Genomic DNA, 19,011 nt, shown 5'->3' on the forward strand with positions numbered 1-19,011 from the left:
GATGAGGTGCGCCCGGCGAGGAGCGCACATGGAAATGGACGATCCACAAATCCACTCAGAAATATTCATATACGTTTATTTTATGGTTACAGGGTGAATATTAATGTGGACGAACAGGGGAAGGCTGGGTGTTAGATAAGAGTGTGAGACGGAGATAAAGAATAACTTTCCTGTGGTTTCATAAAGTATTTCTATTCTTTTCGATTAGGGGAATTTAATGGCATAACGGTATCAAAATGTTACAAAACCCCAAAAGTAAATTATGAAAAACCTTTTAACACCCGAAGTTAAAAATATTCAACTTAAAGATATTTCTGATAAAAAGGGTTAAATCAGGAGAGTCTGTGACTCCTGCTGTTGTCTGGGAGTGAGGATTTAGTTTAATAATTTATGAGTTTATATCTACACAGCGTAAAAAATGCATTTTAAACAGTCAAGTTACTAGTTTAAATAAAATACAAATACCTACATAAGAAAATACAGAAAAATCTAAATATATGAAGTGAAAAAGAAATTCTATATTACATTTGACATTATTATTGAAGAGAAAAATTGCATAAGATTTTTTTTTATAAAAAATTATTTAAACGTACTTAAAATATGTTCAATAATGATAATAAAAAAGATTTCAACTTATACTTGACTGAAAATTTAAAAGTCAACTTTATTAAACCAAACAAGTCTTTGTGTTTGTTAAAACCATCAACTTATCTGATGAAGCACCTGGAAAAAAAAATCCTCCTACAGCCCAAAACTAAAACTTCATAAATCAAAAATGAAAAAAAAAAGGAGAAATATAATTAGCCAAAACAAAAAAAAAAAGAAAAAAATCTGGACAATGTTAAACACTTCAGAGACGATAAACTCTCCGTACTTCATGCAGCAGAAGCTCTGCATTAAACAGATTCCGATAACGTGCACGAGGCTCGGACAGTGTATACTGAGCATGTGTGCAACTATAAGGACACGTGCGCGTGTGTGTGTGTGCGTGTGAATGTATCTCATGCAACTATTTTCGGCCGCTCACCTGTCAGAGGCGCTTCTTTCTAGAGAATGTGTCAGAATTGGCTGGCGGGCTCGCGCTGCCAGAGGGAGATTAGGCGCTACCTATTTTAGCTGGGAAAAATCACAGGGATGCAGTGTGTGTGTGTGTGTGTTTGTTTATGTTGTGTGTGCGCGTCTGTGTCTGTTGGTCTCCTACATGACTGTTCAACCCTCTAACAGAGCTGAAGGCCCGGTTTGGAGCCTGCGGAGCGGAGTGGAAAAGAAAAGGAGGGTTTATGGGAAAAGTTTCTCCACCGACGAGCCGAACAGACGAAGACAGGCGGGTCGGCACATGGAAACGTCCACCTCAAGGTCTGATTCAGTGTCACTTGTCAGTGGGGTGATATACATTTGACATGAATGTGTGAGTGTGTGTGTGTGTGTGTGTCGGAGGGTTGTAAAGAGGTCAGCGCGTCGCTAAATCCCCCCCCCGTCTTCAGAGGAACATGTGTTGGCCTCCGTGTCTGATCTATCACCTGCCAGACGGCGAAGACAGGCCGGCGAAGAGCCGCCGGGTGGGCTGCCCGCCCTCAGCTGCGGCCCGCCTGCCTCTCCGACACCCGAAAAAGCAAACAAGGCCTCCCGCGCATGTGGCGAAACATCGACAAGTTCGTGGCGGGGGGGGGGGGAGGTCAAGTGAGTCGTAGCTGAGACGGACGTACGAGAGCCACATGTGCCAGAGAAACCCAGGCGGCAGAGGCTTGGCGTATATCTTTATTTTGATGATGTAATCTCAGCGTATAGATTGGTTTCTGATCTAAGCCTATCGATCGGAAAGGGACCTGACGGTCTGTGATATTGGATACGGCTTTACTAATCTTTTGTGTATGTGGCCGGAGGAAAATAAGGCTGTAACATTACCCCGGTAGCCACGTTCGCTCAGGAAAGACTGCTGATCCCTATCTGCGGTCGGGCGCGGGCGAGACAGCGGCGCACGCTGCCAAAATAGTCTGGCAGCTTGTATTCGTCCACCGCGTTACGGCGGTGTCAGAAAATCCCCACGAGCGGAGAACAACGCCGCAGGACCACTGAACGGACAGCAGAACGCCAGGCGGGAGGGAACTCAAACTGCCGCGCCCTTCCGCTTTTCTAAACACGCTAAGCTGTTAACATGACGATGTGATACTTCTTCAAAGGCTTCAGAGCACAGAGTTTAACAAAAAAAATAAGCATTTCCTTAAGAAGAAATGAACAAAACCAACTCAAAACACACATTTCGAAAATGTTCAGATTCAGAACGACAACAATAAAAACTATCCCGCCTCGCTGAACGGCGTACAGTAATGCTAGCGGGGGTATTAGCGCCGCTATTAGCCGCGGGCTCTGACTCCTGGCAGGAGGGACTGACACCATACCTTCCGCGAGTTGTAATTACGTGAGACTTTTTCCACTGGACCTGTGACCTTTTATCAGCCTCAGCTGGACGTTTGAGGGGTCAGCGAGCCCGGCCGGTTCCCTGGAAGTGAGCGCCTGCTGCGAGCCGCTGCCGCTCACCCAACTCATCCAGGTGCTCAGCGGTGACAGAAGCCCCTTATCTACACTACTATCGATATCATTATAAATATTTACATTAATCTGTGACTTTTACTAATTTTCCTTTCCAGAAAATGAAAAAAATATTTTTATTTTACAAAATTTTACCATTAATTGTACAGGTGAATAAAAAAACAACCCTAAAATATAAATAACCTGAAGTTACATGGGCTGAAAAAAGAATATCATGAGAACTAAACTGAACAATATGTATGTATTGACTCTCGTTGGTTCCTGTACTTCACGTTTCAGTTCAAGGGGTCACAAACAGTCCAAACCCATTTTGAGAAGGCCCGACCGGTAAAATAAAGAAATAATACCCTTTAAATTTAAACGGCGGAGAGCATGCATGTTGAAAATGTCTCATGAAAATGACAATAACTCAAAGAAATTATCTCAAGTCTCAACAGAAAGCCAATTTTAATGAAACCTCCTGGTGCAAAATGCAGTGAAATATCCAAAAAACAACGAGGAGGCTAGTTTTCATGCCGATATCTCAGCTCGGGTCTCATTGTTGTTAAAATGTCCACGACTGTTAAGATATTTGTCAGAAAAATCAATGTTTTCTTTGAAATTTTCACATCCTGCTTGGTGGGCCGAATTGGAGCCTCTTGCTGGCCAGTTTTGGTCCACGTGCCTTACGTTTGACACTGATCAACTCTTGGTGTGAAAACACACCTGAAGCCACCAAAAGAGCAGCTTGAAAACCCAGACGTCCAGTGAGTGGCAGGTGGTCCGCCGGAGCGGGAGGAGCCGCTCTCCACACCCGGCGGCGGCGGTGAAAAACGCCGGCAGCTGGCACCATATAACTCAGGACGGCACGCCTGGCATGAGGCGCAGAAATATCCGTCACTTTTAGAACGACTCATCACGACGTCGGCGAGGCGTTTCTCGTGACGGCGCGGCACTGCCGCACCGCCGAGACCACGAGGAGGTTTGTGAAGTGAGCGGCAGAACAAATGAGGGAATGAAAAATAAAATGTTAACAGTTAAGGTAAAGATTCACACGCCGATATCTGGGGAACGGCATTTTCTGAACGTGGTGGTTCTGGATTACAGATACTGTATTATGAAACAAAACTTGGTCTAGAAGCTGGATTTTTTTTTTTTTTTTAACTCCTCGGAGTCCCTCAGGTGCTGTGTGGGATTTAGGTCAGCGCTTTAGGAAGGTAACTCTCCAAATTATTGCACACACTTTCAGCGCATGTTTCCCGCAAAGCCAGCGGAGCTCCTTTATTCTTCATTCTTAATCTTAATAAGCACAGAAGTGACACAGATGACACCTGACCTTTGACATTTTACAATATTTGCAGTTTTCCGACTCAGTGTCAAGATTGGAATGATGAGGATATTTTGAGGAATCTGTAAATTTCTTTTTCTTTGTTTACAAAAAGTCTTTTTCTGCATTCACATTGCACTGAAGGGGTTCGGTTTGTCTTTGACAAGCGGTTGGCCACTTGTGATACGCTGATCTCATTGCATGATGTAGGGCGAGCCACGGTCCCCCCACTGATCCAATGATCAAAGTCCCCCCTAAGTCTGCGCGAGGCCTCGCCGCGGCACTATGCCATGATTAAATGTCCTTTTTCCTTTTAATTGAATGCCATCACTTTGAGAGAATCACCTACTGTGCCACATACTGCGGAGGCTGTGACGCTGCATTTCACACACACACACACGCGCGCACACACACACACCGTCCTCATCGATGGCTTAAGGCCGGCTCTCCACACACAATACCCCGCTGTTTTTCCTTTAAGCATGCGCTAATAGCCGCAGCTTTGTTTCTGAAGCAGCCCTGCTTTCTCTGGACGGGAGTCAAACGGCCCGGTGCGACAAAAATTCGGGGCTCGGATGAAGACATCAAGAGCGGGGGCGCGCGTATAAATAGTGCCGCAGCACTCGCACGACGGATGACCCTTTGGAGCGAGACGAACAAACACGGCCACGTCAGTGTGTTCTGTGAAGCTGCATCAGTGGAAGTGGACCAAGAGCCCCACACACACGCACACACACACACGCACACACACACACTGGCTGCTATTATGAGACGTGTTCAGAGCAGAGCATGACAAAAGTGTGTGATCACGGTTTTACTTTAGCGCATCTTTAACTGCTTTGTTTCTAAGCGGAACTAATAAACAAAGTCTTTAAAGGCTCTTTTTTAATGTTAGGTTACATATCATGCAATCAAAGTGGACAGCAGCGGGAGGAACTCCAGAATTTTCCTCCATACAATTAGTTTGTTGCATTGGGGAGGGATGTCAGTGGTGTCTCTCACACACACAAGCGCACACACACACACACACACACACACACACACACACACACACACACACACACACACACACACACACACACCTGAAACCTCAATATTACATTACATCATTATCTATTTTACATGTGGTTTTAAACAGGGAATATCTTAATTCTAATCTAAAATGCTGTTCACATCTATTGAAAAAAAAAATCTTGTTATTCTGGTTTTACCTTCATTAAGGCGGCTCTGAATTTCACAGATTAAGATACTGTGAAGTCTTGAATGCAGTACAAGACGTTTAAAAAGATTTTCCACACCGTTCATATGAAGCACTTTTTCAAGTTACACCAGATAAATCAGTGTTTGAAAAAAGAAAAAAAAGAAAAAACTTCCTGGGAAAAACGAAAAAGAAAATCTATGGGCTAGATTTTCCCTCTGTGCTCCCAGAGGTCTCGCACCGGAGGAAAAACAACACGTGCAGGAAGTGGGGCGGGATGTTCGGAAAGCATTTAGCGGATCAATACGGCAGGCGAGGGGGAGAGGGGAAGGTAGGCAGACAGACACGGAGCGCAGGAGAGGGAGAGGCACCCCGGGCCCAGGGGAGGGAGGGCCGAGTCTTCAGGGAACAGCCTGTGCTTTTCAGGAGTACTGTTACACATCTCAGTCGGTCTCGGTAGGAACATCCAGCTCAGCAGCTTTTTGCAGCCATCCCAGTTAAACGCTCGCCGGCCGGCCGGCGCGGTGAACTGATGTCGTCACCGGTGTCTCCCCAAGGCCACGGCCGGCCATCCCGCCGCTGGCCGGACGTGCAGCTCTCAGTCCTCAACCCATCATGCGACTTTTTTGTTGTTGTTGTTTTAAATGTACAGATCTGCACAGCTTTCCAAACATGATGCAAAATGCAAACTTTTTTTTTGCATTTGGCGGTTTAACTTTTCTCAGATGGCAGAAAAAGAGTGAGGTAAGGCAGGGGAGCGTGGGAGCTTGAACCCCCACAGAGCTCGAAGCTGGAAATTTCACACCCTCAACTCCCCACACATTTTTTTTCTCTCATGATAAGATTTTTTGGAACAGCTGTAGCAAACAGAAAGCTTTTTTTAAAAAAAATTTTAATGTTATTTTAGAGTATTTCTCTAATATATTTTAATGCTTTAATGCTTTTAATTTCAAATGAAATAAAAAATGTCATGTGTGTAATCGTGTGTGTTACATTAAAGGTTTCTCTTTAATAATTCCTCTACATTACAGCTACGCTCAAGGTTTACTCTGCACTTGTTTTCTTCCTGTATTCCTATCGTCTCTTTTCTCACTACATTCGTCCAAACAGGCCGGGACTCACCTTCTTTCAACATGCCGACTTTAAGACACTTCATGAAGCGACAGGCCTGGCAGGACTTTCGTCTCCTCTTAGTGATCTCACATTCGTTGGTGGCTGGACAGCTGTACTCAATATTTCCTGTAGGGGATCAGAAACAGCGGAATCATTACAGCTGCAAGATACGGATCAAAAATCAGGAATAATTCGTTTTGAAATTATTGTGGAGGAAAAAGGAGATAAAACAGAAACAGTAAACAACGGTTTCAGTGTTACATTAAGCGACATGGCACGTGTGCGCGAGGCATGCACACACACACGCGCGCGCGCACGTTTGAACGCTCGCACACCTGTCCCAAGGTGACCCGGCGTGACTCTCCTGAAGGAGAGGAGGGTTTAGTGGCATTTTGATGGGACGTGTAAAAGCACCTCCCCGCCCCGGAGTCCTACTCCCATTTTGATTCACAGATAAATTAGCTTCATTAATGCAGAGCGTCCTCTCCGCAACGCTCGCCGCGACCCCTTCCAGCCCATCCTTCTTCACCTAAAGGATGATGGGAGAGCTGCCCTCCCTCAACAACACAAGGGCTCGGAGATGGACGCGCGGGCGAGCACTCTGCATAATGTTCCCCAGTAAAGACCAGGAGCTGCCGTGAGCCCGGATGATCTAAGGCTCCCATATCATGTAGCAAAGCTCGATGTATTATTCAAGTCCGTCTTGACGGTTGTTGGCTCGCTATGGAAATATTTCCCATGCAATTTAATCACTCAGCTCCAAAAAACAAGACAGGACGGCAGACACGCCGAGTCCGCCGCCCGTCTTCCCCGCCGGCGTCCCGTTAACAGTTTTCCTTTTTGGAATCGCTGCACGGTCGGGTCGCCTCGCCCCCCCTCCCCTGCAAAAAGTTGACACGACCCCGAGAATCCAATGACAAATCCTCTTTCCTCAGTATCCGTGTCCCATGATCGAGCGTTCAAACAATGTCCCGTAAGTCCAGAGGCTGTATTAATGGCACCTAAAAACAGCAAACCAGGTGTTGTGTGCAGCAGATCTAAGAGCGACCCCCCCCCATCCTCCACCACCCCCTTCACACACATAACCCCCCGCTGGTCAAGGAGAAGGTGCCAACATTTGTCAGGATCCCTGGCACGGACGGTGCCAGAAGGGTCACATGCACAGCGAGGGGCCCGCGGCGCCACGCCAGCACGCTGGCAGGAGCCGCGGCCGGATTCGGGGTAGGTAGAGTCCGTTAAACTGAGAGGCATTAGCGGAGGGAGGGGGGGGGGGGGGAGTGCACTGCAGAGCTCCAGTGTGTGTGTGTGTATATTAGATACAAACAGGCTGAACGGTAGAGGAATGCAGAGGAATGTGTGTGTACGAGACAAAAGATTTTAATTCAAAAAATAATATTCCGGTTAAATGACTTTTATGTTTATTTGCCTTTTCATGAACATACAGTACATTTTATATACTAAATATAATCGTGCATTATAACCTTTGTTGGATATTAACGAATTAGGCTAAAAACAAACCGACGACCCGCTTTTATATTACAGCACAGCGTGAACTATTAGCAGGCTCTGATGTTCCCTCAAATATTCCAACAGCGGGACACAAACAGCTATTTTACCCCCATAATGCATAAATCAGAACCGCGCGGCACCACCGTCCGTCCGGAAATCGATGATGTTGTACAGGCCCTGAAATATCAATTTGCGGATCACTACTAAATAAACCAGCGGGCGTGGGGATCATACGGTGAGTCACAGTGACTTCCGTACAGCTGGGAAATTTAAAAAAAATTGAAAAAAGACGGTTATAAATGTAATTTGAAATTATTGCTTTTGTTATTTAAATGGATGTAATACAGAAAGATACGGCGGCGAGGTCAACGGTAATCTGCTGCTGCGTCTTCTCTGTTTGTGTGTGTGGTTGTGGGGTTGCCGTGAGAGCGCATGTGTGTGTGTGTGTGTGTGTGTGAGAGTGTGTGTGGGTGGGGGTCCACAATAGGCCGAAATTGCCCGCCTCTAAAAGCTCACTGTCGGCGTCCCCTCTTAGTTAATCAGGTCTTGCGTCCACCTTTATTCCTCAAAGGACATTTCAACCACTCTAATATCCTTCCTTAACCTCTCTTATTTTCCCTCTAAATTTTGATATATTATTATGCCATGCTATTATCCACGCGCTCGTCTCCACTCAGGCCGGACCTCTCCTTGTCCTCCTCCTCTGCCGGGGCCGGGACCCCCCCCCACTCCCTGATTACCATTCCATTAAAGCGGCTTCTCCTTTCTGTGAATGACCACATCCCTCGTCCCACTGCCTTTATTTAGAGGACTCGTCAGTGCGTCTCTCTCTCTCTCTCTCTCTCTCTCTCTCCTTCCTCTGTTATTGCCCTGACAACACGTGCCTGAGCTTCTAATTGCCACCACACACACACACACACACACACACACACACACACACGCTGTCGTCGTCGTCTCTCTCTTGGGCTGGAGGGGCCCGGGGGCAACGTACAGATCCACACCTCCCACCCTCCTTCCTTGACTCTTTCCCAATGAAACGCCTGGCTCTTAATTACAGTCACCCAACACTGATTGTTATTGACTGAAACTCCCGTGGCTCAGGACGAATGACGGACAGATTAGGCTTATTACAGGCCTGTCCTCCAAAGCGGAGAGCGAAAGCAGGAAGAAGAAGAAGAAGAAGAAGAAGAAGAAGAAGAAGGAGAGGAGAAAGGATACAAGCAAGGCAACACAAAGTCACACATTCAGACCATGACTGACAGGGTTCCTTTAGTTTTCTATTAATTGTCAAAACTGATTAGTAACTTTTTCCATCGGACTCTTTTTCAGGATAACTTTCAACATCTGGCAGTTCTTTAAGTTGACTGTGTGTTTTTGAAACTCAGTGTCTCACTGAATCTTGTTTGCGTTTGACAGTCGTACTGCAAAAGAGCCATGATGACGAGAATATGAATACAAGGCGCTTTTTTTCCACTTTCTTTCTGAAATTATAGTTAAGATTAAAAAAAAATAAAAATGCCAAAGTCCTCTTAACACAGCAGCAACAGGAACAAGAATCAAAAAGATTATCTTTAAACTCACTAGATGCTCTTTTTTTCTATCAGTGGCATCACTCAGCAGACTACATGTATCCAGACCAAAAAAAAATATATAAATAAATAAAAAAGCAGCATCTAAAAGTTAAAAACCTTCATCTCCGTTTGGTGCACATTATCTCTGCCCTAGTGATTATTCTGGAGCAGATCCCACACATGGCAGAGCCTGAGCCAGATGTATGATTCACATGCAGAGACATCAAAAAATCACAACCCCGAGCAGATTTACAGTCTGGGCCTAATGCCTGCCGCAGACACTCGTAATCACTACATCGTATTAGTCCCATAAGAGCAGAGGGTTGGATTACAGCTCTGATAAACACATTGTGCACATAACAATGAATCCCTCATCTGGTCAATGTGCCTCACAGGCAGTTACAACTGTCATAATGAAGCTAATAAAGAAGGATTAACGAAATCACAGCGTGGAGATCGCTGGAAAAATGCAACGCGTGCGAAAAAAAAAAACGTGAAGAAAAATTAAAAACAGGAGTTTCCAAACTGGTTAAAAGGTGTGTTTTATCTGTGTGAGTGTTCAATTCTACACAAAAAAACCGTAGTTCTTCAGCCGTCATCGATCACAGATCCTCCTACCTTGTATCGTTCTTTTGAAGAAGGCCTTGCAGGCCTCGCAGGAGGCCACGCCGTAGTGGTACCCCGAGGCGATGTCGCCGCACACCAGGCACAGCCTCTTGGGGATGGCGTTGAGCATGTACTCGCACTTGATGGGCGAGTCGTCCACCAGGCCGCCGGAGCACTCCTCGTAGCGGCGCAGGCAGGCGCTGCCGCCGCCCAGCATTCCCGGGTTGAACATGGGCGGGGAGTCCAGGGCGTGCGAGCGCCCGCCGCCGCCGCCGCCGCCGTTGATGTAGCCGCCGCTGGCGTCGGAGTTGCCGCTGGGGCTGTGGTGGCTGCCGGTGTCCACGAGGGAGGAGGACGGACTGGAGGGCTCAGTTTTGACGTAGGAACCACAGCTGGAGGACAGGTGCCGGTCCTCAGAGGGCATTCTGGTCAGCAACCTGCACGGAACAGGGGGTTCGGGTTCGGTCAGTACAAACGTATACGCAAATCAGATGTAGGAAGAAAACACATCAGCAGACTCCAACATCCCTGAACCTCTAATGCACCAAATGTTGCTTTCCGCCACCGTCTCCTGATCGTCCTGTGAGAAATTCATCAGCCGGCTCATCTGAGTTTGATAGATTATGTTACAGACACAACCATTAATGTGCCGGAATGCCAAGTGATATACTGCGCCGGCTTATTCCTCTCAGGCAAAATGGTAACTAACGACCATGTCAACAGATGCACCATACATCTTGCAAACAATGCCTACAGTTGGTCGGCTGCCAGAAGTAAATGAATGAATGAAACTTCAGAAGGCTGTTAATGGACAAAGAGAGGTGTTACACTCAGCATATGGAGGATCATGGGTAATACATGACCCAATCAATAGTCCCGGTTATTTTGCCAGTGGTCGGTGCCGGGTTACAGTTGGCTGACTGAAGAGGCACCGGTCTGGGATTAAATTCCTTCTTCCAAAAAGATTCGGAGGGGAGGAAATTACAGAAAAGGACTCAAAGTACAAAATAAACCCTGCATTCTCCCAGGTTTTAAAGACAAAAATATCCAAGGTGAAGATTTTAATACATTTTGCTTCAACTCGGTGGAATATCCGAGCAAAACTGGCACCAGTGGTGAACACTCGTTCCTCCTTGAGACAGTAGAGTCCGTGTTTGTTGCTGCACTGGCAGAACGTCCCAGAACATTGTCTGAAACAAGGCGTGAAATGAGGTCTGGGTCTGCCTGAAACCCGCTGCCTCTGTCTGTCACAGTCGGCGTCGGTCTTGCACAACTTCAGCTCGGCGCCCGTACGACACGGTGGAAGTGCTGGGGAAAAACTGTCTGGCATTTCAGAAACTCTAGTAGAATTAACGCTGGTTTTGTTTTTCTATTCTTTTTGTAATTCATTAGCTTTGTTTTTCATAACTTTTCAAGAAGCATTTGGATGAAGTCAGGAAGTCATCTGGCCCCGATGACATGAAACCTCTCTTTTAACTGCTAACGGGAGGAAGGAGGGAGGCGGAGGAGGAGGAGGAGGAGGAGGAGGAGGAGGAGATAGCCTCTACCCCTGGGCCCAGATCAGATCTATTGATCCTCTGCTTCCTTCCTGTTCCAGATGAGGCATGAAAAAATAAACCCTCTTCTTACGGGTCCCAGACATTCCTTATGCATTTTTAATCAGTCAGGACTGTTAACATAGTGCAAGATGGAGAGATACAACATCATGTTAGTCTTCATTCTGAGGCCATTGTGGTTTATAAAAGATTCACGGGGCTCGCGGTAAATCTTGTTAGCAATCAGCATGCAGCTATAGTCAATTGGTAGGTATATTTCCTCCCATCTGAGGGAATTGGAGAGAGCGGCGTGGTAACAGTTAATACATCATCGCAGCTAGATAGGGGGATTCCCTGTGGGATAGTACATTGTGGCATATGTAAAAAGTAGTTCATTCCACACTTAGCACACAGCAACGCTGGGGAGATGTTTTTTGTTAGGTTTAATGGAAATTTCTAATGGGTCCTTTCAAATCTGTCGAAATGAAATAATGGCACGAGCCGCCAATTCGCGCAGACAGAAATAGCCTCATAGTTTCATAATTTGGTTTTCCCCTCTTATTATAGAGAGACGGGGTTTTCTGAGCACCACCTGACTCTCCTCAACCTGTCCCGCTCCCTTGGCAACACACACACACACACATACACACAAACGCACTGCGCCGAACATCTAAAGGGGTAGTGTTTGCTTCGCCGCGCAGAAAAATGGTACAAACCGAGCAGACAAGCAAGACTCATCAGACAAGACGTGAAGGTCACCTGCCTTCCGTGTCTCTTGCGCTGCTCCGAGAGGCCCAGACGGTCCCACGATGGACGCCTCGGAGCGGCAGGCGGACAGGCTTCAGCGCCTGGGCCGAACGCTCCACACGGCGGCAACGCGGCCGGCGAGGCCCGAGAAAAAAAACGCTCCAGCCGAGCAGCTTAAAATCTCAAATGTTTGCGTGTGCGTGTGTGTTCTGGCACGCCCTCCTCATTGCTGGCAGTGCCGCAGATCCCCAGCTTCCTCAAGCAAATCCCGAATCCATCCACCTCTTCCCCATGAAGGATGTTTTCCAGCCCCTGTGTGTGTCTATCAGCAAATAAATAAATAATGAAATAAATGAAACAGAATATATATTCACAGCAATTCTGCACAATGACCTTGATTCCCTATATTTTACTATGTATTTTCCCACAGAGGGGAAATATTATTGTTAAGCTTGAGGTTAAGCTTGTAGCGGGGAACCCGGCGTAAATCATGGCGCTGAACACACAGCGGCGAACACGGAAGCACAGAAGGACAGAGGCAAGGAGCCATGCATGAAATTAGTTCATTAATCTTTCTATGATAGGCTGTCCTTGTTTGGGGCAAACTCTATCAGCTTTAAACTGAGTGGCCCTTCCCGCCTGACACATAGATTACACTGTTAGTCCGCCGCCACGCCGCCTGAGAAATGAACGGTCACGCCAGCGCGGAAATGGGCGAGCGCGTGTCGTCCAAGTGTTAAGTAGTAACAACAACATGTGCCGGCGCAAACGAAGGTCATCAAAAAAAAAACGTGTGCGCGTGCTTAAAATCAAATGCATATTATTAATACGCTTTGGCAAATAAAGTGTTTTTTTTTCTTTATTTACAAGTAGACGGTTAAAATACAGTTAAATTGTTCATGTATGTGGCAGCAAAATGGTTGTGTGTTTTAAATTTGTTAGAAAACACACACATATTTAAATAGTACATCTAAAATCTAGGTAAGTGAGTTATTTAATAGCAAATAAATGTTATTTTATTGGTTTTCTCTGTGGACCGCAGAGAAAGAATCATGTTTTTCTAAGAGGCATACGACAATAAATCTGAATTGAAAACATAATTTTGCTCTTTGCATGTTTAAGATGGAAACGTCTTTGTTGGGCAAATTTGGATGTGACTGAACTGAACATTTCCAGCGAGGATTCACATGTTTTGAGGTTATCACGTTATTTTACGCATCTTTTTTTTGTGTGTGTGTGATTTCTTTGTTTCGCCTAGATCTAAAACCACTTTTCCAAAACACACCATTTTAAGGTGCCTAAAACCTTCAGGAGTTTTCTGACTTATTCAGTCGCCCAATTATTTACAAAACCACAGATCTGTCATGTTAAGGTTTCTTTTCACTCTAAAATCTAAGTTTCTTTTCCTGAAAAAGTCAGTCCAAATGATAGATTTACACCCCGCTGATGCACTTCTACAGCCTCTATATGCACACACGCGCACGCGCGCACACACACGCGCAGTAACGCAGAACTTCCAGCATATGGCCTCTTCAATGTCACTGCCACGAGGAGAGATTGCATAGATTTCCCACATGGATGATGTCTCCTTACCTGGAGTATCAACCCCCATCTACATACACATCCACCGCCACCTCTAGGAAATTGCTCTCTGCAAAGTCAAACACACCCCTAACTGCCTTTTAAAAAGAGACAGAAGAAGGAGGTTATGGGGGAGAAGGAGAATAAACGAGCGGAGACTTTAAGCCGTCATTGGGAATCAGAGGAGGACTCATGAGGGACAGTTACGATATTGATTTCATAAATAAACAGAGATGGCCATCGATCCTAATGTTATTTTGCATTTCAATTACTGCCCAGAAACATAACCTTCAAACGTCTGCTTCTCCACAGTAATAACATCCACTGATAATCACAAGCGAGACTTGTTCGGCACAAATTGGCTTTTCTCTCTCTCTCACCCCCCCTCACTCCACCCCATCCACTTTTTTTTTCCTCTCTCTCTCTCTCTCTCTCTCTCTCTCTCCCAAATGTGTAAATGACACAACTTTGCATTTGCCTAATGGTATTAGGGCATGGGCTGAATTTCAAGCGAGACTCAGGCTGATACAGTATAAGCGCTCCGGTCAATTGACACAATGCAAATTAACGCGGTGAAGAGGAATTAAGTTCACAATGTGAGACCTGGTGAAGCCGCGATGAGGGCCATTAAATTAAACATGCCGGGCTGACCCACACTCCCTGATTAGACCCGCTGCTTCTTCTCCTCCTCGCGGGTGTGTGTGTGTGTGTGTGTGTGTTAATTTTATTTGATCAATAAAACAAACTCCTTGTAAGAAGTCCCCTCTGCCGCACATGAAAGGCACATTCACGTTCTGATTGAACAGCGGCTGGAAGAAGGCGTCCATCTACATCCTGATGTATTCAGAGTCCTTGACAGGCCGGCCAAAGGATATATCTATATCAAGGAAGAAGGAGGGGGGGGGGGGGGGGTCACGACATGTAATGAAGTTATTCCTCCACTGCTGCCGTCGCGCGCCAGCGACAGAGCCAGGTCGGACCATCGGCCATTAATAATGACGGTCAGGAGAAAACGCGGCAGTGAGTTTTAAAGATGTTGACAATTGTTTTTGATCTGCAGCCATTTCTTTTTCTGTTTTGTTTTTTTTTTTTCCCCCCAAACTTCATGAAAGCTGAAAGCTGCCGGTGGTGAAAGGAAAGTCACACAGCACCAGCGAATCGCAGGAGTTTCCCACCACCTGCCGCCTCCATCCGTCAGTGGACCCTGCGCTCTGGCTCCCTCATCACTGCCTCTGCTTCCAAACAGGCCAACAACCAACAGAGCTGGGAAAGATTTTACAGTCGTGATGGGAACTTTTCATCGTTTCCATGTGTGGAAAAGTGGCCGGAAGCTGCAGTTTTGCTGATTTAATTATTATTTAATGCTTATTAACTAATCACGCTTCACTTTCCACTGATGTTATCGACACACAAACATCCGAATTCAATTTATTATTAATGAGATAAATGAAAACGCTTTGGCAGAGCAGCGAGGAGGTGGAGAGATCCCCGTTTATGATCAGGAATAACTTTAATATGATTCTACAGAGCCAGATTCAACACTGCTGCGTGTTGCTTTTACCAGTGTTATCATTTTGTTTTTTTTCCACATGTATTTACCTCACCGACGCCCAATCAACATGAAAAAACAATATTTTTTTTTTGTTCAAGCTCAAACAACTTTGTTTCCTGGTGTATTTGGGCTAGCTGCTAAATAAAGAATAGCACGGGTTTCTCTTCGTTTTCTCATATCACAAATGAAAACACATCAAAGACAGTTGATACTGACCGTGCACGTGCGCGTGCACGTGGCGAATGCAGATGCATCCTATGATAACAGACACAGCCAGGTGTTTCCATGTATGGCGCGGCCAAAATTAGATCTCAGGTCAGTGTGTGATTCTTTGGTCTAATCTGTACGTGGGCGCACATGCGTGCACGTGCGCATGCATGTACACATTTGCGCGCTTATGCATTCCCGATTGCTTGTTTGTGAAGGACACGTATGGAAACAGCAGGTGGGAGGAGGAAAAAAAATGTAGATATGATTTAACTGAAAATTCAAACTTTTAAATGACAGTTTGAAAAAGTGTCTTTTTAAAAGCGGAGAGGAACGAGGGATTTAAAAGCAGATAATTCAGTTTACTGAACTCACATTAAACAGTGTGCATTTTGATAAAACTCTGCAGTGTTTTCATATCAATTACAATAATGTTCAAGAGAAACGGAAACGCTCTTGCGGTGGGGTTTTTTTTTTTTTTTAAACGATCATATGTGACGCATTCTACAGCTGTTTCTGTCACGGGAATTAGCTTTTACACGACAACTGTCAACCTCACCCCAATCAAGCAGGTCAGACGTCGACGAAGGGTTAATAGCATTCCCCAAAGCCAAACCTAACTAACTTACAGGATAGGAACGTTCCAGTTTAACAGATGGCAAATGTAGAAGAAACTCCTAAAGCGTTTTACTTCCAGGAGGTAAAACATGAGACATCCAGCAGATATATGACATGTGGTGTGTGATCTGCTGTTTTTCTAAACAGAGGTCACACTTTAGCTTCAGTTCATGGAGATGAAATGTGACGAAAACATTATCAGAAGCTGAAGCAGTAACCGCAGGCGGACCTTCGTTACCGACCTTTGCGAATATGCATGAGTGCAGCATGTGTGTGTGTGTGTGTGTGTGTGTGTGTGAAGATTTGTGGTTTTCTCCAGTAATGCTGGGTAATGATGGCGTGCCATAAAAAGTGCTGCCTCAATCAGACCTGACCTCAGAGACGATTCCAGAGATTTATATCAACACACACACACACACACACACACACACACACACACACACACACACACACACACACACACACCGTGGCATCTGTGTGTACAGGTGTGTGTAGCCAGCGGCTGATATAATATACAGAAAGGTGCAGTCACATTAACATACCATCACACACACAGACACACAGACACACACACAGACACACACACAGACACACACACAGACACACACACACACACACACACACACACACACACACACACACACACACACACACACAGTGTACGTATGAAGATCTGATCTGGGGTCAGGACAGGTTAATTGCATTGTACAGCTGGATTTACCTTTTTAATATTCCAGATTGGCTCAAGACATTTTCTTCATTTTATTTTATTTCACAATTCAGGTAATTCGTTAAATGTTTTTAATCAATTGGTGTGTGCAGACAGAAACACCTATTGCTGTTTTTTTTAATTACCTACATAAGAATATGTACAGCAACAATGATATTAACGTCAAAGATTCAAAAGACAATTTTTGATTTACCAATATTTTCTTTCAAAACATTTTTTTAAAAAATCTGCTCCAGTTCCAGCAGCACGTGCAAAACTACTCCTGTTATTTTCTGCAGAATTCCCTAAAAAATATGCAGTTTACATCAGAGGTTGACTGCATGACCAAAACATTTAGAGATATCTTTCTTGTTGTCAATCACGTGAGTGAAATCTAACATATATGACATTACACTGCATAATAAGATTACTACTGTGACTCCGAGTAAATGAGGGTTTCTTTAAGAAGTAAATGATTTAATCTTTTCTGAGGCTAAACAAAGACAGGCTGATGGGATTCCACACTTTCAGGCCATTCCCAGGTTCCTGCAGTGGCGGTTTTGACGCCGTTCCAGTATAAACGCGATCCGGCGTGATCACACGATTACACGACTGGCAGACGAGTCTTTTACTTTTAGTCTTGTAAAGTTTGAAACATATCTGCTTGCAGTCCTGTAAAAAGTGCTAAGCAGGTTAAACCATTCCAATCCCATCTACAGCTTAACAATAAGAGGATCCCTGCTCCAGTCATATTTGGTTAGAAGAAGAGCGTGTTTCTAGACATGCAAGGAGTGGAGCCGGCTGCTCCTCACATCTCACACTGTCCTTCAGTTCTCATTTTGTGACTTACTTTCATTTATTTGCTTTAAATCTTCAAAGATCTGTGAAAAGTTTAACCATTTCAACCTTTTTTTAAATGGAATAAACACAATTTTCTTCACATTTAATAACATTTTGAAGATTATTGAGCCTGTTTTAACCAAAACAATTTCACCAAGATGTCAAGAGTGCAGAGAAATAAGAGAAATTCGATGCTGCTGCCCTCAGATTCAGTCCTCCTGCCGCTGGGCAGCCTCGGCCGCCGTCACACTTTACTTTCTGTGGGACAGCGGCTGCAGCGGGGGCAGCGGCCGTCTGGATATCGTCCGCACAAATCTGCCCCTGGCTCTTATTGTGGGTGAGGTTAATCCCTGGATCCTGATGTGGGACCAGACAGCTGGAAGGCGAGCGTCTGCCCTGCTCTGGTCTCCCACTGCTCAGCCCCACCGTCCCGAACGCCGGGCAGGACAGAGAGCCCCCCCCCCCCCCCACCCACCCCGTCTCCTCAAACTTCATGCACGTCAGTGTTTTACACTTCAAACGTGGATGAAATACTTTTTTTTCTCTTTTTTTCTAATAATAACTACATAAATAAATCAGATATTCCGACGCCTAAAACAGAATTTCGGGTTACGAGGAGGAGAGAAGCACCTACTGGTTGTGGTAGCAGAGCGGGTCGGGGATGCACAGTTCGGAAACATCCATCAGTCCACGTTAAGCATTCCAGATGTTGCAGCAATTAAAAAAAATAAAAAAACAAAAAACAAAAAACAAAAAACAAAACTGAGTGACAAACAGCTGGGGTAGGAGATCAGTTCCTGAGTCTCCACATATCTTCACAAAACGTTGCTCAGGTGTTCCCGGGTGTCGTCTCCCCTCCCTCCTCTGCTCAAGCACACACACAAAATATATCTACACATATATGTTTTAGGAAAAGAAAAGAAGAAGAAGAAAAAAAACAATCTTCTCCCCCCCCCCCCCCGGCCCAACAAACTCCAGTCTGCACAGGTGCTGCACGCTCAGACTCGGGATGGGGAGAAACAAGAGAAAGAACAGGAGCAGAAAGACAGAAAAAGAGGGGAGAAAAGGAAGCCCGAGGAGGAGAAGACAAGAGGAAGTGAGTGTGGCGTGAGAGCGGAGAGGAAAGAAGGGGATGGAGGTGACGGACGCACGGAAAGAGAGAATAAAAGATGAAGAGACAGATAGATGGAGAGAGGCAGCGGTGGGAGCGCGCTCAGGCTGAGGCGGTCAGAGAGGGGATGGAGTCTCCATTGAGGACGAGGGGCTCTTTAAGAGGAAGTGGGAGTGTCTGGCTGCGCTTTCCAGCCGCGCCACTGGCTCCGGGCTTCCGGAGGGCCGTCCTGGGAGTGGCCAATGGGGAGGAGGGATT

At 45.6% G+C, this 19,011-nt stretch overlaps 1 protein-coding gene across 2 annotated transcripts in view; it reads right to left on the reverse strand.

The window, feature by feature from the left end:
- Positions 1-18,496, reverse strand: part of LOC115401377 (steroid hormone receptor ERR2-like) — a 29,910-nt gene extending 11,414 nt beyond the window's left edge. The window contains exons 1-3 of one of the 2 annotated variants that reach the window (XM_030109518.1): positions 18,277-18,496; positions 9,866-10,290; positions 6,177-6,293 (exon numbers count right to left, since the gene is read on the reverse strand). In XM_030109518.1, the coding sequence (XP_029965378.1) occupies positions 6,177-6,293; positions 9,866-10,290; positions 18,277-18,326 (592 nt within the window). In that variant the 5' untranslated portion in view covers positions 18,327-18,496. Of the gene's footprint in view, positions 1-6,176; positions 6,294-9,865; positions 10,291-18,272 lie in introns of both variants that reach the window. The other variant, XM_030109520.1, reaches the window with a different exon arrangement.
- Positions 18,497-19,011: the final 515 nt, after the last annotated feature.

Source organism: Salarias fasciatus, chromosome 15, assembly GCF_902148845.1.
Source record: "Salarias fasciatus chromosome 15, fSalaFa1.1, whole genome shotgun sequence".
Lineage (NCBI taxonomy): Eukaryota > Metazoa > Chordata > Actinopteri > Blenniiformes > Blenniidae > Salarias > Salarias fasciatus.